Below are 25,969 nucleotides of genomic sequence, written 5' to 3'. Positions count from 1 at the left end.
AAGATGTGCCACTGTATGGCACCACATTCACTTGCAAGTGTGAGACCCTTCAGAGTGTGGCTTCTCTCCCCCCTGGCAGAGCTCCACTGCCACCAGAGCGGAGCCGCCCCTCGCCCCACCAGCCCTGCGCCAGAGCTGGGGCCAACACACCATTAAATTAATCTGGAAACTGAATGCAACCATATTTTTATTTGACTTCAGAAACTGGCCACTCCTCCCATCAAGAGGAGCAGTGAATTTGTGAGCCGACTGCAACTGCCAGGTTTGCATCTCTGCAAGTATCTGCTTCCTTCTGGGAACAAAACACCAGTAATGATTTTGTGATTTTAAGATGGCAGCGTTGTTTCAGACAGTAAATGTCCACCCTGGAGCTGTCAGAGGGACCCCATCCTTTAAAGCAAGCACACCAAGGTAATGATTAACATTACAAAAGTAATTTGAGCCTCTAAAATAATTGTTTTCAAAATCAGCAAATAATTACCAAGGCCTTCAGCAATCAATACCCAAGATAAATAGAAGATTAAATTGCAAAAGAAACAGAAGAAAGTACTTAATATTTGCCAAACACATGCCAAATACACTTTTTCATGGCAACCAAATACTTCCAGTAAATAGATATTTTAGCTCACTGGAGAGGCACTTTCAGAAAGTAATAAATTAATCCAATAAAACAGACAGACAGGGTGGAACCAGACATTAACGAAACACAAACTGATCTATACAGAGCCAACCCACAATCCATGTCCTAATTATGCTCATCCACCACTCTGAGTACTTACCTCCCCCACCCAGGTCAGCTCTTCAGCTCGGGGAAAATACATGTTTCATGTGGATTCACTGGCACAACAAAGTGGAGAATTTCAGCCATCAAATGACAAAGCTTGTGCTCAGCCAGAATTTGCATTTCCAGTTTTTTTCCTAAATACTTCTTGCTCCTCAAAGTTAGCAAACTAATCTCCTTTTAAACACAATTTTTGCTTTTCCATCAAGTTAGCTGAAGCTCTGTATGTGAAGTGCAGGAAGAGCTCCTGCTGCCCATCAGCTCCAGCTCATGTGATGCCTGTGGGAACATCCCCATGGCATATCCTCACTCTGGCATCGGGATGGTTTGTCCTGGGGGCTGTGCCTGGCCTCACCACCACTCCTGAGACCCAGCACCATCCCAAGCATCTAAATCCTCCCCAAGCAGTCTAAACCAGCTTCTACCCAAAATCACTGCTTGGTGTTAAGAAAGCCACGCTATCGGGTAAGCATCTGGTAAAGTTCTTCAAAAAGTGGATAACGTGAACCGGTCAAGATTAAGAGAGGGAAGACATGGGAAGATCTCCATCCTGGTCATTTTTTACAACATCAAAGGAAGAAGAAAGGGAGGAAACTGAGGGAAATAGAAGACAAAGGGAAAAGATATCAAAGCCAGCTCCAGAGAGCGCAATGAGAGGTGGCACAAGAAAGGAATAGTTAAAACATGAAAGGCGAGATCAAATAAAGTAAAAGCTCACAGTCTGGGCACAGAGCAGAGGGAGGGGAGACCACCCCAACACTTCTGCCAGCATTAACTGAATAATTTATCTGATAGGTACTTGCCTGTGGTTGACTCTGAGAGAGCTCAGCCACCGCCAGACCCATCCATTCACCCAGCAAAGGACACAGACAAACACTGCTCTTGTTTTTCATGTGGGCACACACCCTGGGGATGCTGCACAGCAGCTCTGCTCCCCTGACTGTCTTCTGGGGAGGAATGAAGAAATGTAGTTCTCCCTCAGAAATCCTCTCCAGCTTCTGTGTGAATTTCTTGGTACTGGCAGGGCTGGCCTCACTAGTACACTTGAACTAAACCACTACATATTTTCACTATATAAAATATATATATACACAGATCTTTAAGGAGCTAATTTCTCAGGACTGGAAGGGTTTCTTTGATTATTTACAAGAGCTTGTAAACACAACCTTTTGGTACCACAGGCCTCCTCCCCAAGCCATGACATTCCTCAAAACACTGACAATACACAGAGGACTTACTGCCACATAAATACAAGCAGTAAGTGACAAAAAGGGGTCTCTGAACCTTCCAGAAAGCTTTGGCATTGCAGCGAGAGAAGAAAAACCTAAGTGCTCTAAGGCAGACTTGAAAATGCAATCAGGATGGTCTAAAAACTCATCAGTCAACAGGTATGGACCAGGCAGCAGCACTGACATAAGCCAACACCTTGCTCTTCTACAGTTCAGCATCCATCCCACTACCAACAGCTCCTAAACCACCAGTGGCAATTATAGCCACAAATAAATGGACACTGCAGCACAACAAAACTCATCATGAACATAAAAGACAGGTGGAGATTAATTTTTGCCCAGAAGTTTCTTTAATGCCTAATGATTTACATTTTAACACTGCTGCTGTCCTCTTAAATATGAGCAGAAATTAAAATATCTTGCACAAGTCATTTTCGTGTGCATGTCTAGTCACTTCAAAATACAGATTAACCTTTAGGTAAGCATTTATTCTGTATGTAGCACAGGAGGGATGGAATATTTAACTACTGGCAAGGCAGGAGCAGGCAGGAGAGAGGACGGAGTTACAGAGCCATCCCTGTGCATCAGAGATGCATCCATGCTAATGCTCTGATCCTGGAGACTCAAATGTGACTTGACACTGGGACAAAAACAGAAGGAGAATTGGCCAGTGACACAATTAATGCAGAAAGAGATTATTTAATACAGGAATCTGCCACTCCCAGACTTTCCTGCTCTGCAAGGGAAGCCTGATGCAAGCTCAAAAATAAACCCAAGAAGGGCATTTGAATAAAAACTGACACTGAATAAAAAGCCCCCTATGCTGCAATTCAACTGAAAAAGGCAGAAAAAAATTTTTCCCCTCCATCAAAGACAACAATCCTGTGCCTGTATCAGGAAGCTGCTAAGCAGATACTTGATCAGCCCTCCCTGAAAAGCCTCTCCTCCTAACAATGCAAACCTGCCCATCCCCGCTGAAGCTCTTTGATTATTTTAATACTTTCCACAATCCTTTAATTTGCCCAGTGAGTTCTGCCACCACAGCAGCCCTCTTCACCCACCCAATCTCACACCCTCTTCATCTCTGTCTCATAAGAAAACCTGAACATTACAATTGGCACAAAAATGATATGGAAAATCTTCACCAGGAACATTAAGCATCATCTCTAAGTATTTTTAGGCAGGTGGCTCAGCCTCAAGAGTTTCCTTCCAAGTCCGGGTGACTGTGGATTCCTGTGCTGAGCCAGGCACCCCAGAATGGGTATTTGTTTGTGTTTCTTTATACCACAAACAGAAAAACTGGTCCTTTGGTGACTGGTTTGGATTTTGTGAACAGGGAGAACCAGGGATAATCCAAGCCCACATGCAGGAGCCTTGTCCATCTATTGCTAAAGCAATTTCTCCAGCACTTAGTGGCTTCAAGGCTTTCTGGAGATGACTGGCAGCTTCACTTAAACTAGCCAGCTATAGATGTGTTTTACATTAAACACTAAGTGAATAATCAATGAACATTCAGGATATAAGTACAAATCAATGATTTGTTTTAGATGAATCAAAGGGAATCGCAAATGAGTTTTGTTCTGCAACAGAAGTAAACCAAGAGAAGTACTTGATGTAATTGGGGGTGTGTGTGTGTTAACCTCCTCTGACTGCTCCTCTCCTACGTGCTGACACAGACCCTGCTGTCACAGAAGTGTGGAAGTGTCCACCAAACCTCAGAGACAAGAGATGTCACTGTCCCCAGAGAGTAGATGGGAGCTGAGGCATGAAACCAGCCAGCTGAATTTTCCAAGACTGGGAGGGACACAGCACAGCAAGGCCACAACTCCAGGTCTGTGCTGAAGAGCACAGGTTAGGAGAGAGCCCTTGTAACTTCAACTCCATCACACAACCACAGCGCTTACTGTGGGAGCAGTGATGGGACACAGCAACTGCACACACAATACAGGTCAAGAGCCCCATTTAATGGCCTTAAAAAACCTGCAAATAAATAAAAAACAGTATACAGGTGACTCCAGACAATGAACTACTTATTATGATAAATGCATATCAACAGATTGCACAGTGCCTCTCGTTCTTGGGATGAATTTGTTCAAGTCACAGGTGCAATAATTTTGCAAATGCTGCCACATTCCAGCCACCAATTTCACACAATGTCTGCTGAGCACCACCCAGGCCATGCAAAGTCTCTCAGAAATGCTCCTGCACATTATTTTGTTCACCACACATTTTAATGACAGATTTCCAAGCTCCATGGTTCCATAGCCAGGTCCTTGCCTGCACCTCCTCAGCCCTCAGAAGCACTCCTGGTCTCCTGCTGGCGTCTCTCCTCCTGGGAAACGCTTGCAAGGGTTCCCATGAAGCGATCCCAGCTCAAACCAGGATGTGCAGTTGTATCCATTTCGCTCCAGGCAGTGCCTGAGACCTCAAAGAAACTACAAAAACCTGAAGTCAAGCTGGTGCAGGCAACAGAAATGAAAAAGCAGCGGGAACCCCACATGCCGCAGGACACGGCTCGTGTTTAATGGTATCAAGCTTTGACTCTGCTGCTTCCAGAGCGGATTAGTGTTCACGGCTTTTATGCACTATAGAAGAAGACTTTGTAAACACACTCAGAGGAACATCCCTCCGGGACAAAGTTTGCTTCCCACAAAGGACACCCCCAGCGAGCAGAGCATCCCGCTGCGCGCGGCACTGCACGAGCAATATTTCCCTACAGAGCCCTCCCTGCTGCACCAGAGCAACCTCCACAGCCAGTGCCCCACAGCCACCAAAGCCAGCCTCCTGCTCTCACCACACTCACAAACCAAGGGAGAAACCCTGGGCTCAGACCTGCACCAGGACACCCAGCCAGGATGTGCTTGGTGAGCCTTTCAAGGCGCTGTGCGCTTCCACAACATCCACAGGAAGAACAGTTCCCAGGAGGTGAGCATCCAAAATACCACCCTGCTGATCTTGGGGGTATTTTGGAACGCAAACAGCAACCCCACTTTGCAGGCAAATCTACAGCTACAGAGTTGAGTGCAGTTGGGGTTTTATGATGCAAGCCAGGAGTTGGCTGGCAATGAGTAACTCAAAATCATTAAAAGTTGATGGAGAAAAAACTTCCCAGGGAAAGCCTGCTCAGGCAACATGGGTACAGAGCCTGCCCTGAGCTACACAGCCACAGAGGAGGTACCATGCCAACCTCTACCTGTAGCATTTCCAACAGGCAGCACATTGGGAGTCTCCTAAAAGCTTCAACACAAGATTTAAAATTTCCTGTTCAATTAAAAATCAAATCTCAGCACTTAAACCCCAAATATCCTGCAGCATTTATGGCTCTGGCACAGGCTGCAAAGGACAAGGAGAAGGACTGTATAAACAGTACATGGCCAGTCAGTCAAGATAAGAACAAAAATCATGGATGAGAACTGAACAGTTTTCACCACTGGAAATTAATAAACCACAACAATTTAATTGGTAGGTTAAATTGTTTACCTTCATCCCATCTGTACTTGTGACTCACCTAAAGCCATGAAACCTTCTTGGTTATCTTGATCCCTCAGTAAATCCAGAGTCCCCTGGAGTCCCCACATTGGGCACATTAACACCCAAACCTGCCTGCACCTTCCCAAAGGCCTGATCCTCCACAATTAAACCCTACACGTCCAATGCCTGACACCAGGTTACAGAAGAGCTTTCTGCAGGGCAGCTTGTGGTTTTGGGAAGTGAAACCATATTTAAATCTAAAATCAGCAAAGAAAGAATATCAGACTTTGGCCAAGACACCCACCACCATGACGCACAGCACGTGGCCCACCTCCGAACAGCCCGTGATGCTGGACACCGGCTGCCTGGGTGAGTGGCTGTGCTATTTGAGGCTGCCCTTCTCTTCCCACTCCAGCAGACTATTTCAAACCCCGTTTATAATTGGAAAGAGGCAGCATCTGTTTTTTCAGGCCATGAGGTCAAAACTTTACTAATAACCACAGCACAGCAGAACACCATTAGCAGGTAAACAAGCCCTGAGCTGGTCTCAGAAAAGCAGCTCTAGAGATGGTTTGTTCTGGTTTATTTTCTTTCAATTAATTGTTTTGTCCTCTCAACACAGAGTGGGAAGACAAGCAGATTCTGCAATGCCTTACATTTTAATATCATATTATTCCCCGCTGGAGGCAATGCAGACACCTTGCCAGACTTCCCCAGAACTCAATGACATCAGCAACTCAGATTCACAGGGAATTGTCTCCAGTCACTCACAGGGGATGACTGATGTTACAGAGGACTGGCAAATACATAGCCTATCTTTGAAAAATACAGGTATGGGAATAAGGGGGAAGGAAATTATAGAATAATCAGCTTAACTTCAGTTGAAGTGCTTAGAAAACAAGAACTTGAGCAAGGGATAACCTCTGTTCATCAATAACAAATCACATCAAATCTCTCATATTTCTTTCTGTGTCAGGGCATCAGGACTTGCAGGAATGGGAGAAGAACAAAGATTTCAGAGACCTCTGATAGTGTCTGATGGGACATCCCCATAACATATCCAGGGATGCAGGGACTGGCCTGAGCTGCCCGAAGGTAGGACCAGCACTGCTGGGAGGACCAGCTGTGAACAGGGCACTGCTCTCCCAGCACTGCCTGGGGGCTCTGCTGAAGCACCTTCCAGTGGAACCCATCCCAGATCCAACACCAGTCGGTGCTTTCATCCACAACTTGGCTGATGGCAGAGAAAACAGGCTGACTGCCCTGGAAGGCTACACCAAGCTGAGAGGGACTGCAAGCACGGAGGAGCACAAGATCAGAATTCAAAACAATCACAATAATTTAGAAGAAGAGGTCTGGGGAAAAAAAAAAAGCAACGCAGTTCAACAAGGACAAGCGTGAGGTAATGCAATTTGGTAAGAATAATTAACTGAACAAACACAAGATAATGAATGAAAAGCAGGAAAACATCTGGAGAGGAATAGTTGAAGGGTTGATAGGATAAAAAAATATAAACATGAGTCACCTATGGCAAAAGTGAAAAGCACACACAGTGGGATATACAAACAGGATCATTGTTTGTAAAAGATATGAAGCAACCCTTAGTCTTCTGAATAAAAATACAGCAGCAACTTCAGCCCTGTATCCCAGGTTAAGCATCACTCCTCACCAAGGATGATGGTCCAGAAGAGAGCAACAAGAGCAACTGCAGACCGAGAATACATAACCTAAAAAAGAGTGATCAAAGGAACCAGTGTGGTTTAATCTGTATTAGTAAGGGAAATTATAGCCATTTCCAAATACCTACTGGCCTGCTGCAAAGAAAGACAGAAGGAACTTTTCTGTCTGTGTCCAATAAATGGAAAAAAAAAAAAGAGAAATCCTGAAAGTAAACTGAAGAAAAAGACATTTCTGTACGAATCATAAGAAAAACCTAATATGAGGGCTGCTAAATGTCAAACAGATTGTCTGGGGAGCTTAGGAGGAGTCCCTGTCATTGGTAGTTTTCAAGAGCAGACAAACATCTGTCGGGAAGGGGTTGGTTATCAGCAATCCTGCGGAGGGCAGGAGACGGACTCAGTGACCTCTCAAGGTCTTCTCCAGCTCCGTACGGAATAAGGGCCTGATCCATAAATGACCACAATAGCTGGAAAGCTGCTGTGCTGACACAGCCAGCCCGTGCTGGCTGTGACCTGGTGTAGCCATCACCGTGTGCAGCTGACAATCTGTTGCTGCCAGAGGAAAACGCGCATCCGGAGAGGGTCCTGCCGAGAAGGACAGGGACAGTGGTACCCAGGCTTGTTATTTTGGTACTTGCATGAGCCACAGGGAAATGCTGCTTGTTAAAAGTGTGTCAAAGGACAACACAGCCCAGACTGCCTAGTGGGGTTGGCCACCCTGCTTCTGAAAGCAGGAGGGGCTGCTCAGAGCCCACACAGCGCTGCACGCTGCTTTTGCTTTATTTATGAGAGGAAGCTGCAAGCAAAGCCACTGCTCAGTGGTAACCACAGGGCAGTTCTCAGAGCTTTCCTCTGCCCCTGCACAACTCCCGTCTAGCACTTCTGTCTGAAAGCAACACACAACAGTAACACCTGGGTATGCAAACATTGTGGCCACTTAAAAATACCACCAGCATTAGCAAACCAATCCTCCAAGGCAGCACCCCTGCACTGCAAACACCCATCACACAAACCTCTGCAGGAGGCAGCTCTGGTGGGATTTAAACCACCTCAGCAGCACAACAGGAGAGCCTTCAGTGATGAGTGAGGCAGAGGAGTCCGAGCAGCCACCTGTCAGACACCTGCAGCTGCCAGGACAAAATGGCACCTCCCAGGTACCCAGGTTGGATTGGCTCATGTCATCCTGCCCATCAGAGCCAAAAAACCTCCACCCAGAGTTGTCCCAGCCCCGATGCCAGCCTTGCACTACGCACAAGCTGCACCTTGTGATGGTGCATGGTGTGCCACAGGAGTGCAAATCCATCAAGTCACAGCTCACACTCACCAAAAGCTGCTTCTCACCTGTAGCAGGGAGAGATGCTTACACAGCTAGTGGAAGGAGACAGTCAAGGCCTGGTTGGTCAGACCACACACCTTTAATGACCTCTAAAAGTGCAGGAACTGGAAGAGCTAAGCAATTACCACAGGCATAGGAGATTAAACACTCATACACGGTACAGAGACACAATTCAGAAGCAACTGTCAGAATTGTCCTCCAGGCCAGAATAAGTCCAGTGCACTGCTTGAGTGAGAGACTGGGTGGAGAAAAGCAACTACTGTGTTGTCAGGAAAAACCAGCAGCAAGCATCTCTGCAACACCTGCACAGGATTCCTCTGCAGCCTCGGTGGGACAGAGCCCTGCACCTCTGCTCTGCAGCTGCCTATTCAGTGCAAAGCCAGCACCAATATTTGTGTGCTGAAGCCACAGCCCTCACACCTGTCCCACATCCACTGAAGTTACTGGACTCAGCAAAGAGCTACAAGAGACACATGCAGGGAAGGCAGAGATGCTCCATCTCCCCTCACCAGTCTGCCCAGAGAACCCCCAGCATTTGAGAGCTCCCCCCAGTTGCTGGCACTACCACACTTGCACCCAGATTTATCCCACCTGGCTCCTATCGCCCATGAAGATTTTGGCCATAAACATGAGGGTGCAAAGAAGCACATCGCCAAAGCCAAGCCAAGCGCACCCCGGTGCGGAGAACAGCCCGCCCATCACCCCACAGCCCCCCGACCCTCCGTGGGCACCCCTGGCCACAGCGAGCCTGGGGGACGAGCAGAGACCCCCGGCTGGGGCACCTCCCGCCCAGGCGGGCACGGACAGCGCCCCAAAGGTTCCACAGGTCACGGTCCCGTGGGGACCAGGGGGTACCGCGGGGCCAGGGGCGCACAGAACCCCGCCGAGTCCGCACCCCTGGGGCTCCAGCAGGATTCTGCCCTTCGGGATCGCCCAGGCTCCAGAGGATGCTCACCGTGTCTGGATCCCAGCGCATCCCCGGGGTCCGACTCGCGGAGTCCCCGCACCCCCTCCCCGGCGGCGGGGCGGCGGCCGGGCCCCCGCGGAGGCGGCCGAGCCCCCCTTACCTTTGTGCCCGCCGAAGGCGCCGTACCAGGAGAGCGAGAGCAGCGCGCACAGGCAGCCGAGCAGCAGCGTGAGCGCCGTGCCGCTGCGGAGCCTCATCGCCTCCTCGCCGGCGGGGGCGGCCGCATGTCCCGGGCGCGGCGCGGCCTCGGCGGCCCCGGGGGCCCCGGCGGAGCGGAGCGGGGAGCGCGGAGCCGAGAGCGGGAGCGGAGCGGGAGCGGAGCGGGGCGCACCGCCCGCACCGCCCGCTCGCAGCGCCCGCGCCGGGCCCGCCGGGCGGGCGGGGCGGGGCGGGGCGGGGCCGAGGGGCGGGGCCAAAGGGCGGGGCCGAGGGGCGGGGCAGCAGCGAGCAAAGGGCGCCCCCGTGCGGGGCAATGCGGGACTGCAGGGGCGGGGTGGGTGAGTGTGAGTGTGAGTGTGAGTGTGAGTGTGAGTGTGAGTGTGAGTGTGAGTGTGAGTGTGAGTGTGAGTGTGAGTGTGAGTGAGTGTGAGTGTGGGGGGGAGTGTGGGTGTGTGTGTAAGTGTGGGAGTGTGTGTGAGAGTGGGTGTGTGAGTGTGTGGGAGTGAGTGTGGGTGTGAGTGTGAATGAGTGTGAGTATGTGTGGGAGTGAGTGTGAGAATGAGTGGGAGTGTGGGTGAGTGTGAGTGAGAGTGAGAGTGTGTGTGTGAGTGTGTGTGTGGGAGTGAGTGTGGGAGTGTGAGTGAGTGTGAGAGTGAGTGTGAGTGCGAGTATGAGTTTGGGAGTGTGTGAGTGAGAGGGTGAGTGTGGGTGTGAGTGTGGGTGTGTGAGTGTGTGTGTCTGTGAGAATATGTGTGCGTGTGTGTGCATGTGAGCGCATGTTCTGTGTGTCTGCACATCTGTTTGCCCATGTCTATGTATGTGTGTGTGTATCTGTGACTGTGTGAGTGTGAGATTGTGTCTGAGTTTGTGTATCTGTGTGTGTATGAGTGTGTGTGCACCTCTGTGTGTGTGTATCTGTCCATGTCCATCCGTGTACACGTGTGTGTGCACGTCTGCAAGCACGTGTGTGTGTGTGTGTGTGTGTGTGTGTGTGTGTGTGTGCAAGCATTCACGCTCATGGCTTATGTATATAAATGTACACATCCTTGGCTGACTCCTATCGATGCACGCCTGCCTCCTCATGCCCACCCTTATGTGCCCACAAAGCTACAGATCTATCTGTGGGTGCCAGCATGGGTCTGTACACGTGTGTGTGCGTGGCTGTGCCCATATGTCTGTGTCCATATGTCTGTGTGTGTGAACATGCGCCCGGTTCCATCTGTCTGCAGGGTGTGGGGGTGTGAGTGTACCTGTGGCTGTGCCAGGGTGATGCACACCCCTGCACGTGGAGCCCTGGGAGTGGCCTGGTCCCTGTGGAGTCACGGGTGGGTGCCCCTGGATGCAGGTGTGTGCTCAGGCCCTGTGCACAGGGATGTCCCCATGGGAGGTGCAGGGTGACATCGGCGGCAGCAGCCCCAGGAATCATGAAATGCGTCCTTGCTGCCATTCCCACAGAAGTGTTTCGTCTTGGTTAAGGAAACAGCATCCAATGTTTATTGAGAGCAAATCAATGCCAGATGAATATCACAAACGGAAGCTGCTGCCTGAAAGGACATTATCCTTCTTCCAAAGGACCTGGCATTCAGGGGTTGTGACCTCAAGCTGCTTGCCTCGGTGAAGGACAGAAAAAATCAAATTACAAAATTGTTTTGCTTCTGTTTTCTTCTGTTAATGGGTCCAGGTTATTTCATTATAGACTGTACTGTGAGGTCAGGCTCCACAGGCATTTATTTGCCTTCATCATCCAAACTGGTTTCTGTGGGCGGGCATGAGGTCAGGCAGCTCAGGTGCCCTGAACATGAGTACATAACTCCTCAACCAGCGAAAGTTGTCATCTCCCGTTCCCCAGAGCTGTTTTAGCAAGTAAATATTTCTCAGACATGTAAATATTGTAGGACTGGTTTCCAGTGATCAAAGCGTGCTGCTTGAATTGTTTGGAGCAGTTGGGGTGCAGTGCAGAGCACGGCGTGTGCCCCTGGCAGAGGCAGGAGCGATGCAGGTGCTCAGTGCTCCCATGCCACCCCAGAGCCACCCCAGGCTGCAGACAGGGATGAGCTGGGACCCAGCTGCCCTCCCCGGGCACATCTCCTCCCAGCAACACTCCGGCAGACATGGGAATTCTCCTGACAAGGAAAATCTGCCAAATGGCTCCTCAGGTGTCCACGGTTCCCTTCTGGAAAGGTGAGCAGTGAAGGGAGCCCAGCACCCAGGACGGTGCAGGCAGGGGCTGACTCACTGAGGGCTGTGCACGTTTATGAGGAAAAGCACAGGTCACCCATTTCTTCAGTCTTGCCTAACTGCATCTTTAGAATTTTCTTCAGTTCATGAAATAAAGCACGTTTTTCAAATCTTGAAATGGCCTCTCCCGATGGTTATTAAATCCGGGAGGGAAATCGGCAGAGGGAGCCATTTGGACGGCATCAAAAGTTTCTGCCTCCCTCCAGTGACAGCAGCCAGGGAGGAGCTACAGGGCCGAGAACAGAGCTGTGTTCACACCCCTGAGCAGGGAAATCCCTGAGCAGAACTCTCGGGAATGCTGAAAAGAGCCCGTGGGCCGGGGACCTGCGCATCCTGACCTGGATTTCACAAAGCATTGCCCAAGCAGCCCCCATCCGAACATGGAACAGCAGCAGGCCCACAGGAATTAATGGCAATCCTCCCTCCCCCAAAGGGGGCAGACAAGAAAGAGCTGCTGGTGGGGAAACGTTGTAGTCCATTAAATGTTGGCTGTTTATTTTCAGAGGTGCAAAATGTTCCCTCCACTTGGGATATGTGGTGTGTCTGCAGGGGAAGAGAAGAGAGGAACATTAATAATTTCTCCAAGACAATTAATTATACTCTTTCACAAGGATAAAGTTTAATCTCATTTCTGCTGTTATATTTTGTCTTCATAAAAGTCTGAAGAAATTAATGAGCTTCATATCACCCTCTCATAATAAAAACCTTGAGTTCTTTTGGAGAAAATGAGGGACTAAGCCAAATTGTAGCACCTGCAATTTTTCTCTCAGACCTGCAAAGGTCTCTTTTATTCTTGAAGTCCATCCCTCTTTTCCCAGTTTTGGCTTTTATTCTGTTTTTAAAGTTTTGAGCAAATTTTGAGCAAGTTTTGAGCTTTGGTCCTTTTGCAGAAGAAAGATTAAAATGTGAACTGCTGAGACCCAAAACCCCAGCAGCAAATAGAGAGAAAAGGTTTTATTTAAGGTGATCTCATGATCTTTGAACAGTTGATGTTGGCAATGCTGAGTGCAGAAATGAGGGGCTTTCATGGGAAACACTCCCATAGCAATCCACAGGTCCTGAGGCTGTTACAAAAATTAGAAAGAGAAAACATTTATTAGGTCTAGGTATAAAACGTAATCCAGATTTATAGCTGATTTTATCTAGTGCTCTAAAGAGCTTGGCTCTGGAGTTAGGCCCATCTTTAGGCTTGATCCTTCCCAGACTGCTTTATGCAAGAAACAAAATAATTTCATTTTCTATATGTTTTACAGGCTGCTGTGACATCACCATGGCTTGTTTCACTGCAGTATAACTGTTTCCAAATCTCCTTAGCCGTGAGAGAGGAAGATGACAACAGGGTGCTTTACCTTCAAAGTGTTGACATGTTGATGCTTTAATTCAGGGCAAAAGCTACAAGTCAGATTCTCAAACCAACACTTGCCCCAAGCAATTTGCGTAGGCTGCAAAAAACTCTTTTTTCACTTCTAGGAACATAAAATCCATATGGAACTGCATAACACCCCTAGCATGCTTGTACCTTATGCCTGCTCTCCACCCATTCTTTCTGTCTGCTCCTCTGTCTCAGTGAAAAAACTGCCCCAGAGTTTTCTGTCCTTAACAGTTTCTTGCCACAGCAATGAGAAACCTGCTGAGCCTGTGTAAACACCTGACGTGGCACAGCTAAACTTCAGGAAAGCTCAGCCTCAAAAATGAGACAGCAAAAACCTCCCTGCTCAGCTTTCTGTTCTGCCTGTGCCAATGAGGAAGAGGAATGAGTTCTGCTTCCGAGGCATGAACAGTGTTTTCACTGGGCTAGGGGAGGAAAGAAGTGGTCATGGGACCAGGCTGAGTCACCAGTGTCTGACCCGACACGGCTGGAGCATCCTGCACCTCTCCAGAAGCCTCTGGAAGGAGCGTGTGGGATCTCAGTGTGTGGTGATGGAGGCACCATGTGCAGCTTTCCGGGCTGCACCAAGTGCCCCATCCACACACTGTCCTGCCAGAGCCAGGGGGGCACAGGGACCAAACCCTCCCCTCCTCACCAGGAGTGCTGGGAGCCTCAGGCAGGAGCAAAGATCTGGGGGAAAATTTCCTCTGGAAAATCCCTATCAGCCTGTTATAAGCGCATATCATATTATTGGCTTTTTGTAAATATTATAATGAATGTTATATGTATAAGGTTAGAAAACTTTGTTGTATTAATATATTTTCTTTTATTTCTGTTATTGATGAAACATAACAGTATAATACATATATATGTTAAGTTATAACATGATATTAAAGCACAAACTACTTTTGTTTATATAACCCAAAGACTGAGAAGATAGTCAGAGACCCCCCTGCATTCTTAAGATTATCTTGTCCTCCAAGATCTCCAAGAGAAGGATTTATTGCATCAGTTATTGGAGGATATAAAACCCAGTGGCACCAAGAAGATTGATCTATTGGGAAGGGGCCAAGGTAAAAACTAAACAAAAGAACATCAATCAACTTAAGAAGAATGTATAAATATGTATGAGAATTTATGGATATGTAGTAGAGTTCTGTTTTTAAGGGACAATCCTTTGTTAGTAAGGTGTGCTCTCTTGGCTGAACGCAGAGACACCCAATCGTATCTGTATACTTTATTTTTATCTCCTAATTGTCTTTCTATTAAACTTTTAAATTCTATTTAAAAAATATGTGAACCTCGTTTTTCACAAGCCTCTGCTGTGGTTTGCAAGCAAGGAAAAGACTGAAGATTTCTTCTCCTCCACCCCACCTTCTTCCCCCCAGGGCTTTACTGCAAACATAAGAAGTTTGGACAGAAGGAGTATTTCTGGTGATTGTGCCCTCAGAACAAAAACCTCGCCAAATATTTTTAAACATTTCCCAGCAGAAGTGGGTGTAGAGAGAAAGCAGAACACTGAAGGGATGCTAATTGCTCTTTTTTAAGCCTTTCCTCTCTAACTTGAATTTTAAAACTCCAACAGCTTTTTTTCCTGTTCCTTTTACAGTTCCTTTGCTACATCCATCTGTGAAGATGGTTGCTCAGCACCTGGGGCCAACAAGCCACTTTTGGGGCAGGGGTTGCTGTGCTGCTATGAGATTCCTAAGGAATCATAAGAAAATACCCACACAGCCACTGCTTCATTCTGAGAATGCTAAAATCCAGCTCCGCTTACAAACAGGAGAAACTTCTCGAGTGGCTCTGGGAATACAGCACAGCTCCTCACACGGCTTTTCCGGAGGGCTGAGAGCCAGCCAGAACTGGAGGTAATGGGGGAGAGCGAGGTCCCAGCTGGAAAAGGACTTGTGAGAGGAAATCCCCGACCTCGAGGAGGAGGAGGAAGCTCACTGAGTCACCCCTGTCCCGTGATCGGTGAGGTAAGCCAGCAACAGACCGGTGAAAGCCTGTTTGCCTTATGTTTTGTAAAAGTTCATGATGTCACACCCAGAAGGGAGAGCGTGACTCAGCATGTCCCACCAGGAGAGCTGGATTAATGTGGATACAGGAAAACTTTGATTTTTTTATTTTATTTTAGCGCATTGCTTGATAATTATAAATGTAACAATCAATCAGCCTGGAGACAGAACTGAAATGAAAAGACACAGCAACTTGAGGACAACCCCTGTGCCTCAAACGCCCCTCAAATACAGGCAGGGATGGAGAAGGGAATAGGAATTGGAGCTGTCTGGAACAGCAACAACTTAGAATCTAAGGAATGAATGTGCTGGAGCCGGGTCTCAAAACCACAAGTCCTTGGCTTTATAGGTGAGATCAAAATTAGCCCTTGGGGGGCTCAGAAACAGGACATGAGATGGGCATGCTGGAGATGCTGCTTGGTGAGGCAGATCCAGCATGGCAGAGCATCCTGTACTGCATGTCCTGCTTCTGCTGGTGCCACATCAGATGTTCTGGAGAAAAAAACATAATTCAACAACATCAAGTTATCTGCTCTCACTGACACTTTCAGACATGAGGATATATACACAGCAAACGTGCAAAAGAGAAGGTGAATGCAGTATGGCTTTGCTGCCTGCCCAAATCTTTCAGTATTTCCTGTTCTAAAAGCTGCTGAATCATTTATTACAGAACATCATCCATGCTTCCACCTGAGTCTGCTGGTGTTTAAACTTTAACCCACTGCTTCATGGTGGCAATATTAGCTATGTCATACCTAGAAACTGAATTTTCTAGAAATCGAATTTTCTAGAAAACATTTTAACCTACATAGGGCAAACCTTTCCACTGTAAATACTATTTTCCAGGAAAATTTTGTTGAAATTTCAACATTGCCACACTTATGCCAAAAATGTCGTTATATGAAAGGACAACTGTTTTAACATACATACTTTAGATCAAAAAATAAACTACTTTCCCATCGTGGAAATGAAAATTTATGCTTCCTTTGATTACAGAAGATGATAAATCATGACACAGTTTCTCCTAAGTTCTTAATATCTTAAACTAAGCAATACAGCACCAAGAGTCAGAGTGGTCAGGCCCTTGGGTGAGAGGAAATTAACACCAACAAGGAACCTAATAATCATTGATCCATCATTATTTAATTACACTTGGACAGCACAGACGGTGTGTTGTGCCAGCTGAACCCTCCTGCGGCCGGATTAAGAGGCCTGTCAACTCTACCTGATCTGCAAAAAGCACTGCTGCCAACCAGCTTGGAAAGGCCACAGCACATCCCCCTTAATGTCAGTTGTGTTTACACCGGTGTCTTTATTTTTAGCGCCCCCCTTTCCGAAACACGGGGTTCAGGGGAGAGTTATTTATTCCTGTCATGCTCGGCATGCAAACCCCTCCGCTGGCTGCTCCCGGCTCTGCTCCCTGGCCCAGCTGGCCCCGTTTGCCTGCGGGAGGGACAGGCAGCACCGGCATGGCCCAGGCGGATCCCGGCTCCTGCCGAGCGGTGACAGGGCCGGTGCAGCCCGGCGCTTCCCCACCGGGGTGTCCCGGCGGCCACCCAGAAGGTCGCAATGTCGCCCTCACTCCGCACCGCCCGGCCCCGCTGGTGCTTTGGGGACCACAACCAGCGCGCGTCCCCAAACGCTCCTGGCACTGCCCCGGGGCCGAGCAGGGCGGGGAGCAGACACGGGCATTTGCACGGACGCACAGGTTTTCCGGGCTGCAGGAAAACGCGCCTGGAGCGCTTTCCCGTTCGCGCTGGATGGGGACGGAGCAGGAGCAGGAGCAGGAGCAGGAGCAGAACCAGAACCAGGACCAGGACCAGGCCAGGACCAGGACCAGGACCAGGCCAGGACCAGAACCAGGACCAGAACCAGGCCAGGACCAGAACCAGGACCAGGACCAGGCCAGGGCTCGCGGGCGGAGCTTGGCTCGGGGGCGGAGCCTGGCTCGGGTGGAAGGGGCGTGGCCCTTTGGGGCGTGGCCTGTGCTGTGGCGCTATAAAAGCGCGGCTGCCGGGGCCGCTGTCGCCACCGCTCGCTCCGTCCTGTGCGTGCGTGTGTGTGTCCCGGCTGTAATTCCTGCTGCGCCACAGCCATGGCGGCGCTGACGGTGAAAGCCTACCTGCTGGGCAAGGAGGAGACGGCCCGCGAGATCCGCCGCTTCTCCCTGCCGCCGCCCGCCCGCTACCGGGCCATCTACGACCGCGTGGCCGAGCTCTTCCAGGGGCTGCTGCGGGCCGGGCCTCCGCCCGCCTTCCGCATGCACTACAAGGGTGAGCGGGGCTGCGCTGCGGGCCGGGCCCCGGGGGGGGTGTCCCGGGGGTGGCAGGTCTCGGGGCGCGGGGCTCTGGGTACCCCGTTACCCCCCGGGACACCCGCTCATCCTGCGCTTCGCCCTTTCCAGATGAGGACGGGGACCTGATCGCTTTTTCCACCGACGAGGAGCTGGAGCTGGCGATGCCCTATGTGCGGGATGGCGTGTTCCGTGTTTATATCAAAGGTACGGGCGCACGGCGGGTCTCGGCTGAGCGCTTCCTGGCAGCGCTCCCAAAACGGGAGAAGCCAGCTCGGGCCCTTCCCCGTGTCCGCAGGGGCCTGGTGGAAGCTGCGGCCTCTGCGGGGGAGGTTAAATAAAGGGCAATGTAATATAACAGAACATGAATCTAAGGTGGGATAAGCAAACCACGAGTTTCCTCCTAGCCCTATCGGCTGGCCCAGTGCGAGGCTCTGTTGTCATTCTCGTTCCCTGGAAACACTAAACTAGCACTGGCATCTGAAATAGTCACGACAACGTGTTACCCTTATTTCCACTTTCCCAGTGCGTAGTTGGTCCCTAGTCCCTTGTGTTCAGGTAGATGCCCTCAAAGCTTTATTTGCAGTCCATCTAATGAGCCACACCTGTTGTCCCTGTTCTCATGTTATGCTTCCCGGCATCCGCCTTCCTAATTCCTCCTCCAGAAACATTTTGTTCTTGCAGTTCTTGGGAAGGTAGGATGAGAAGCCAGCATGAGGTGGTGCAGTACCAATCTAAAATAAGGATGCCAAGAGATATTTAGTATAAGGCATGCTTGGTTTCAGGAGAAAGTATCTTTGCAAAACCTCTTTGCATGTGGTTTAAGGTCTCTTAGGAGCCTAGCTTAGCTTTGGCAGCCAGTGTAAAAATAAACTGACCTAGTAAGCACTGCTCTGATGGTCTGTTTGTGCTTTTCCTGCCTGATTTCCAGTCTGTAAGTAGTAACCTGTTTTTGATGCAAAGTTTCCTTTCCTTAACAGAGAAGAAGGAGTGCAAGCGGGAGCACCGCTCGCAGTGCAGCCAGGAGCCCCCTCGCAACATGGTGCACCCCAATGTCATCTGTGATGGCTGTGAGGGACCCGTGGTGGGGACCAGGTTCAAGTGCAGTGTCTGTCCAGACTATGACCTGTGCAGCACCTGTGAGGGGAAAGGCATCCACAAGGAGCACAACATGGTGATGTTCCAAAGCCCACTGCTTAATCCATTTGAGGTAAGCAAAATCTGTGGAAGGCAACTGATGAGTGAGAGATTGGACAAATTCAGCTGAGCGTTTCAGTTGCTCAGAACCGAGTGTCACATGGATGAATGTCACCCTTTACAGTGGCTTCCCCGAGGACGCTGGCTCCGTAAAATGCGCCATGGTGTTCCACCCTTCCCATGGATGCACTGCTGGGGGTATCCTGGGCCTGCAGGTCCCTGCCAGAACTCGGAGCAAACCGAAGCCACTGCTGCAGCCCCCAGTGCACCTGCTGCAGAAGGTGAGATGCCCTGGTAGACAAGGTGGTGGTGGAGGTGTAGAGTCTGGGTGGGAAAGCAAACAAAGGAACTGATCTAATTCACTTGAAATAATTGACATCTCTCAGTGCAAAGTATGATTACTTTAAGGTGTGTTCAGGTCCATGCAACCAATGAGCATGCAGATAAAGTATCTGGAACCCAACCAAGCCGAGCTGTTAGGTCAAGCATGTCACAATTCTACTCCAGATCTGCCTTTCAGCATGGCTAATGAGCCATAACAATGCTAATGCTGGCTTTCTGTTCCAGAGGTAGCTCAGTTAGTTTTTCTCGGCAGTGCTTTGTTCTCTTAATGTTTGCCAGTGACAGGAATGAGTGCTAAGCTCCTGTGGAGACACACCCTCTGCAGGTGCCCTTTCCCTCTGAGCTTGTGTGTGCTAATAGAAATTGTTTTTCTAGAAGCTTCTACTAACAGCCAGCCTCAGGACCCCAATGTCACCTTCCTAAAGAATGTTGGGGAGAGTGTTGCAGCTTTTCTGAGCCCCCTGGGTAAGTGACCTGCAGTTTATCAGTCCCTGAGACTGGCATATAGGTCTGCTCAACAGGAGCAGCAGTCAGTTGTTGTGACTGGTCTTGGAGCTGCCTCCTGAGCCTCAAAGGCTTAATTTACACTTGGATACTAATAATACTTAGGCTTAGAACAGCCACTCGGTGCCTTTTGAGAGAAAATGAGAAAAGATTTCATTAATGTGTCAGCATTGTAACTTCAAGTCAGTGGTGACTCTGGATTTTGCCTGGTTTATGTGGACACAGATGTAACTTGTGCCCTGGCCCTTTAAGTATATGGTCTGTGTAGAGGAAGATAACTATTTGGTACTTAGCTATTCTTTATTAAGGAAAGCTTTGCATTTTAATTCCTGCATGTTACACGGCAAATTGTAGGATGACAGAAACCTTAAGAGTGTAGAGCAGGATTGATCTATTTAGAATCATTTAGTACATATTTCCATGTACTTTGGAAAAAACCCTGAAGATTTTGTCCACCTCACATGCTTTTCTAGGTATTAAAGTTGATATTGATGTGGAACATGGAGGACAGAGAAGCAAAGTGACTCCCACTTCTGCCAACCAAGAGAAGACCAATGCTGAGGCAACCAGCAGTGCTTCAACCCAGAATGTTCAGACCACAGCAGATTGGAGTAACACAGAGTCTGCTACCCAAATGAATGTCCTTGCAGAACAGATACAGGACATGGTGGTAGATCCTGTGCCCACACAAATGGAAGATGGCAGCTTCCACTCCCAGGTACAGGAACTATGGCACTGAGTATGATTACTTGGTGTGGGGGTGAATAAGAAGATGAGAGCAGATTAAGTGATATACAGCACTTTTAGAGGTTTACAGCAAAGGTTGTAGGACTTCCTGTGGATGCAATTCTTTGTATTAAAGGCAAATGGTAGGACTGTGCATCCTGCCTGGCAAAGCGCTACAGGACCTCGACCTTTTTTTTTTTCCATTTCAGGAACACAGTGAATCTAGCAGCTCATCAGGGGGTGAGGAGGACTGGACCCACTTATCATCCAAAGAAGTGGATCCTTCCACGGGTGAACTGCAGTCTCTGCAAATGCCAGACACAGACGGTCCCAGCTCCCTGAATGTGCCTCAGGATCCTCCCCAGCCAGGACCTACAGGGCTGCGAGAAGCTGCTCTCTACCCACACCTCCCCCCAGGTAGGGAGAGTGTGTACAGGTTCCATAGTTAAGAGTAACTTTGGCTTGAGAACTGCGAACTTGGCCTGAAACAAGCAGATTGTTTTAGACGTGGTAGAAACCAAGGTTGTGTAAGTTAAGAGCTAAACCTGTCCCTGACTTGGGCAGGTTTGGCAGCTCTTGCACCCTGTTAGAGATGACCAGGTGTTTCCTCTCTTGAACGTGGGCTGTTAAGTCTTAACCAGATGTCTGACTTTAGGCTAATACACCATTTGAGCAACACAAAACGGGTGTTGTCCTCAGTCGTGTCCTTGCTGTGTACTGCTCGAGAGGCTTTTAATGCAGGATGTGGACCAGTACATCCTGTGGCTTCAGGGCAGCACTTTCCTGATGGGAGCCAGTAACAGTATCCAAGGCCTCTCAGCTGAGATCAGCAGCACTGAGCCCCACAGCAAGGCCAGCTGAGCCTGACTAAGCACTTTCCTTAGCTCTGGTTATGTATTGTTTATCTCAAACATCTGCACTCCTGGGAGATAAAGATGAGCATGTCTCCTCCTCTCAGAGTGCTATTAAAGCCTTGCCTGGTTTTCCAATTACATGAAATAGCTTAACTCTTACTCTTCCTTTCACAGAAGCTGACCCTCGCCTCATCGAGTCCCTGTCCCAGATGCTCTCCATGGGCTTCTCCGATGAGGGTGGATGGCTCACTCGGCTCCTGCAGACCAAGAACTGCGACATTGGGGCAGCACTAGATGCCATCCAGTACTCTAAGCAGCCACCTCACTTGTAGTAGTAACAAAAAGCACTTTTCTAGCTGAAAGCAGAAATTGCAGCATGAGTTATTATGGTTCATCATTCTTCCTACTCTGGGTTTCTGTCTCATGTTCTTAAGTGCTTGTAGAATGGAGGAAAAATAAATACTACTGCATGTGATGTGTCTGTGTGAGCATTTCAGTATCACAGCTACATTATTTACAGATGAGGCTAAAAACACAAAGCAGCCTAGGACTGCCTTTTTGCACATACTTTGCTGTACACTTAGGGCTGCCCTGACTAGAGCAATCCAATGTTTTTCTTGCTCTAGAGCTTGCTCGCAGCTCTGGAAGAAAGGGTTGCTATGGGAGATTTCAACAGAGATGTAGTTTGGGAAAAAGAGCTGTAGTTTGTAAGGAGTCAATCACAGAATTTAATTGTACAGGCCAGGAATCCTTAAAGCCCTGTGAGCTTTGTCTCCCCTAGCTGACCTACTTCCATTCCTATTTCTAGCTGCTGAGGTTGCTAGACAACACTGTAACCTGAGAGAAAGTCTCTTTCCCCTCCTTCCCTTCCCCCCAAACACAACCAATCAAGCAAGTAAACAACTTGAATAGTGCAGTTCTATATGCCTTTGTGTACAACCACCTTTAGTTCAAAACTCTAAGTAAACAACATAGCAAATACCTTAGAAATAAGCAAGACATGTCAGAGGTCATCATCAAACTCCTCACCTGTGCAGAAGAGTTGCTCACAAGAACGGCTGCTCATCTTTAGCCTAGGGTTAGAGTTCACAAGGGTGTTTGCCCTTCCTGCAGTGGTCCCTGCAGCAGCTCCCACCCTGAGCATCTGGCTCTGAGGTTCCCTGAACACTTCCTCAACTGAGCACCTGCTGCTGGGCAGTCTCAGGGCTTGATCTTCAGTGCTAGCAACACACTTGTTAAATTCAAAACCTGTACCCTGAGGCAGACTTCTTCCAGCCTGCCCTGAGCACCCCCAGGCCCTGCCAGCAGCAGTGCTGTCTAGCCCCACACCTCCACTGCCCTCCTGCAGTGCCATGGTCACTGCAGCAGCATTTTCACTACAGTTGTCTGAAAATGAGAGGTATTTTCCCCACTTGGATGGTTTGGTACAAGCAGTTGGGGGCTGTGTATTTTCCTCAGGCACTACAGCCTCGCAGAGAGCAGGAACCACACGGCCTCCAGAACCAGCATCTCCATCATGTCCATCAGGCACTGCTACAAAGCATTTCTTGTGCTGTAAGAATTGAGAGAACTCGGTTATAAATGCAGCATAGAAGCAGTAAAGGTGGCATTGGCTTTGCTTAAATAAAACCTTTCAGAGAGAAACCCCCAACACTTTTTTCTCAGTCATTCATTGGCTTGCTTGAAGAAGTGGAGAAAGACTCATAAAATTCAAAGTGATGATGATACAAAAGAAGGCAGGAGCATCTTTTATAACTAAAATACCTCAGTGGTTTTAACTTTTTTGGCTTGATGGACAAGCTGAGAAACTCCACTTTCTTCTGCATGCTCTGGAACATCATTGGATAGGAAGTGCTTCAGGTGTTTCCTGGCCAAGAAAGCCATTAACAAAGAGGATACATTAGATCCACTGTGATTCTTTTCACAGATCACTAGAGAGGTTCATAAAATGGATGGCTCTTTATCCCCAATTACCAAATCCCTGCTCAGGTCATACACTGCAACCTGCACCTTATCTCAGATCTCAGAGATGAGCTCCCTCCCACACCTCCAAATCAAGTGTCACCACTCGGGGGCAGGAATTACAAAACCAAGTTCTCTCTGTACCTTTGTTCTCCCACAGTGTTCTTTCTCTGGGAACAGAACTGTTGCCTTTCCAGAGCTGCCTCCTCCTTGCCATCTTCCTGATCCTCACTCTCCTGGTCCAGATATTTACTCCAACGACTGCCTTCTGTCCTTCCCTCCTACAACACTGAAGAATTACTAACAACAGCAAAACATGGGGGTTCTCATTTTTGGTATCGTTATGCAGGGGCCGAATGCCCCACATCATGTATGGCATTCCCAGGTTCAGTCCCCTGAAGTTTCAGGAGCAGTTTCTGTGTACATCTCCCTCTGTTTCTGCAGGAGCCTCTCTGATCTGACACACCATTTCAGCTGTCTGAACCATGTAACAGGAGGATCACTGGTTTCACTGGGATTCACCCAGAACAGAATGGGTTTGTATTTACCTCAGCTTTGTAGGGATCTTACCTGCTGGACTGAACTGTCCTCATGTTGTGCTGCTTTATTTTTGCTGTCACTTACAGAGTCTTCTACACACCTAAAATAGAGGTTTAAACTACAGTTTCTAGAACACACTCCTGTCTGTTGATTTTCAGGCTTCAAATCACCCAGTCATAGCACAAGGGATTCAACAGAAAGCATGGATAAGAACACTGGATAGTAGACATGTCAGAAAAAACCAGGATCTGTGGAAAAACTTACACCAAATTAATGATTTGCAAGATACATTGCATAAATACTTGATTAAATCTAGTTAGAGGTTCTCGTTAGAGCCCTCCTTGTTGCTATATAGAATTGCAGGTTTGATCTAAAGCCAGTGATTATGAAATTAAACACTTTAATGGATCATAACTAGGGATATAACAGTGTTTGGTACAACAATTTAAACTCACTTATGTTTTTCCCATGAAAGCAAGGAAAAGGGAAGTTGTTTCATAACATTTTGAATTTCACAATTCTTTGAGAATAAAAATAGCAACACTTTTTGATAAAGTGAACAATGAGTTTTCTTCTCCAAGCTTAACTGTGAAGCACTGTGTAGTCACAACTAACTTACGTAACTACCTGTGACTGATCTCTGAAAATAACTTTGAGTAAAAAGGAGGCTGGACCAGTTCAAGACCACTTCAAGATTAGATGATTTATAAATAGATTCAGATATTAAATAAACAGGAAGGTGCTACTCAGATTTTCCAGCCCAGCAGGAATTATGCCAAAGTGTTTGCACTAGGTTTTTTATCAATAGCAGCAGTGATTACTCAACAGATTCACAGTGTGAACCCCCTAAATGCCAAGAGTTAGGCAGCAGCTTCTTCAAATGGACGTTTTCTGAGGATGTAATCTGATGAGGACTGTAATCTGCAAGAGGGACATCTCCACAGTCAGCTCATCAAAAGAAAGACCAAATAAAAAACCAAAAACAAACCCATAAAAAAAACCCAAAACAACACAAAACACAACAAACCCAAACCCTATTGGGTACATACTAATGAGTAAAGGCCTAACCAACACATGCTATTGATCACCTATAGTTATTTGAAAGAAATCCTTATGAAAAGAAACAAAGAGCTTGTTCCTGAGGTGAGGCCAAAACCAGCAAGGCTTCTCAACAGGCCAGAAAACCTTCTTGTGATGTGCTCAGGTTGGCCAACAGGCACCCAGTGTGTGAAGATGCACATCAGCTGCGGCACATCAAAAGCAACGAGCAGGTAAAGGTTAAACACTGTACCAAGATGTCCAACCCAACGCCTCCTCTGCTTCACCCTGCAGCAAGTTCAGCTTCTGGACATGGCGCCGGCACTCCAGGCCCGAGCCCTGCCCATAAACCTGCACAGAACGGATGAGGACAAGGCTGAGGGAGCAGCAGGAGGTGCAGCGACAGCCCAGGTGTGACCGAGGGCGAGCACACGCGGCTGAGGGTGCAGGGCTGCCCTCACCTTCTGCACGGCCTGCTGCTGGCCGCACACGCTGCAGCTCCACCGCCCGCTGCGCTTGGCCTGGAGGGCACAGAGGGGTGGGTCAGCGCCCGGAACCCACTGCCCCCGTCCCGTCCCGTCCCGTCCCGTCCCGTCCCGTCCCGTCCCGTCCCGTCCCGTCCCGTCCCCACCTGCTGCCCCTGGAAGCGGCGGCAGCGGCAACACCTCAGCACCCAGAACCGCTGCGCCATTGCGGCCACGTGACCGCCGCGCGAGCCGCCAGCGCCCCCCGGCGGCGACACCGGGCAGAGACACCGGGACCGGACACCGGGCAGAGACCGGACACCGGCACCGGGCAGAGACACCGGGACCGGGACCGGGCAGAGACCGGACACCGGCACCGGGCAGAGACACCGGGACCGGGACCGGACACCGGGCAGAGACCGGACACCGGCACCGGGCAGAGACACCGGGACCGGACACCGGGCAAAGACCGGACACCGGCACCGGGCAGAGACACCGGGACCGGGACCGGACACCGGGCAGAGACACCGGGACCGGGACCGGGACCGGACACCGGGCAGAGACCGGACACCGGCACCGGGCAGAGACACCGGGACCGGGACCGGACACCGGGCAGAGACCGGACACCGGCACCGGGCAGAGACACCGGGACCGGGACCGGACACCGGGCAGAGACCGGACACCGGCACCGGGCAGAGACATCGGGACCGGGACCGGACACCGGCACCGGCACCGGCACAGACACCGGCACCGGCACGGGCTGTCCCCGCCCAAGAACCAAACCCATCCAGTCTCCGGCCGG

At 49.2% G+C, this 25,969-nt stretch overlaps 3 protein-coding genes across 4 annotated transcripts in view; 1 reads left to right on the top strand and 2 right to left on the bottom strand.

The window, feature by feature from the left end:
- The window catches only part of MGAT4B (alpha-1,3-mannosyl-glycoprotein 4-beta-N-acetylglucosaminyltransferase B), a 50,925-nt gene extending 41,098 nt beyond the window's left edge, over positions 1 to 9,827 (bottom strand). Inside the window, exon 1 of one of the 2 annotated variants that reach the window (XM_086852202.1) lies at positions 9,564 to 9,827. In XM_086852202.1, coding sequence (XP_086708328.1) covers positions 9,564 to 9,660 — 97 coding nt within the window. In that variant the 5' untranslated portion in view covers positions 9,661 to 9,827. Of the gene's footprint in view, positions 1 to 7,150; positions 7,221 to 9,563 lie in introns of those variants that run through there. The other variant, XM_086852201.1, reaches the window with a different exon arrangement.
- Positions 9,828 to 11,575: 1,748 nt separating this feature from the next.
- Positions 11,576 to 21,638, top strand: SQSTM1 (sequestosome 1). Its single transcript, XM_086852150.1, has 10 exons — positions 11,576 to 14,302; positions 14,839 to 17,070; positions 17,140 to 17,520; positions 17,652 to 17,747; positions 18,521 to 18,750; positions 18,862 to 19,018; positions 19,455 to 19,544; positions 20,057 to 20,301; positions 20,519 to 20,726; positions 21,338 to 21,638. Exons 3-10 carry the CDS (start codon positions 17,343 to 17,345, stop codon positions 21,493 to 21,495), a joined length of 1,362 nt encoding a protein of 453 aa, XP_086708276.1. The 5' UTR covers positions 11,576 to 14,302; positions 14,839 to 17,070; positions 17,140 to 17,342; the 3' UTR covers positions 21,496 to 21,638.
- Positions 19,865 to 25,437, bottom strand: MRNIP (MRN complex interacting protein). Its single transcript, XM_086852151.1, has 7 exons — positions 25,335 to 25,437; positions 25,165 to 25,224; positions 24,957 to 25,054; positions 23,696 to 23,765; positions 23,270 to 23,406; positions 22,928 to 23,030; positions 19,865 to 22,715 (listed from the first exon to the last, which is right to left on the bottom strand). Exons 1-7 carry the CDS (start codon positions 25,392 to 25,394, stop codon positions 22,167 to 22,169), a joined length of 1,077 nt encoding a protein of 358 aa, XP_086708277.1. The 5' UTR covers positions 25,395 to 25,437; the 3' UTR covers positions 19,865 to 22,166.
- Positions 25,438 to 25,969: the final 532 nt, after the last annotated feature.

Source organism: Cyanistes caeruleus, chromosome 15 (assembly GCF_971803275.1).
Source record: "Cyanistes caeruleus chromosome 15, bCyaCae1.hap1.1, whole genome shotgun sequence".
NCBI classification, from domain to species: domain Eukaryota; kingdom Metazoa; phylum Chordata; class Aves; order Passeriformes; family Paridae; genus Cyanistes; species Cyanistes caeruleus.
The sequence above is the reverse complement of the archived record's forward strand: the minus strand, read 5'-3'. Positions and strand labels throughout refer to the sequence as shown.

Coding starts and splice junctions, on each gene's coding strand:
- SQSTM1 (XM_086852150.1), top strand. CDS start 17,343: ATGGCGGCGCTGACGGTGAAAGCCTACCTGCTGGGCAAGGAGGAGACG. Junction 18,751..18,861: donor CACTGCTTAATCCATTTGAG/GTAAGCAAAATC, acceptor CACCCTTTACAG/TGGCTTCCCCGAGGACGCTG. Junction 19,545..20,056: donor AGCTTTTCTGAGCCCCCTGG/GTAAGTGACCTG, acceptor ATGCTTTTCTAG/GTATTAAAGTTGATATTGAT.
- MRNIP (XM_086852151.1), bottom strand. CDS start 25,394: ATGGCGCAGCGGTTCTGGGTGCTGAGGTGTTGCCGCTGCCGCCGCTTC. Junction 23,766..24,956: donor GCGTTGGGTTGGACATCTTG/GTACAGTGTTTA, acceptor CCTCTATTTTAG/GTGTGTAGAAGACTCTGTAA. Junction 23,407..23,695: donor AGGACAGTTCAGTCCAGCAG/GTAAGATCCCTA, acceptor TCAGTGTTGTAG/GAGGGAAGGACAGAAGGCAG.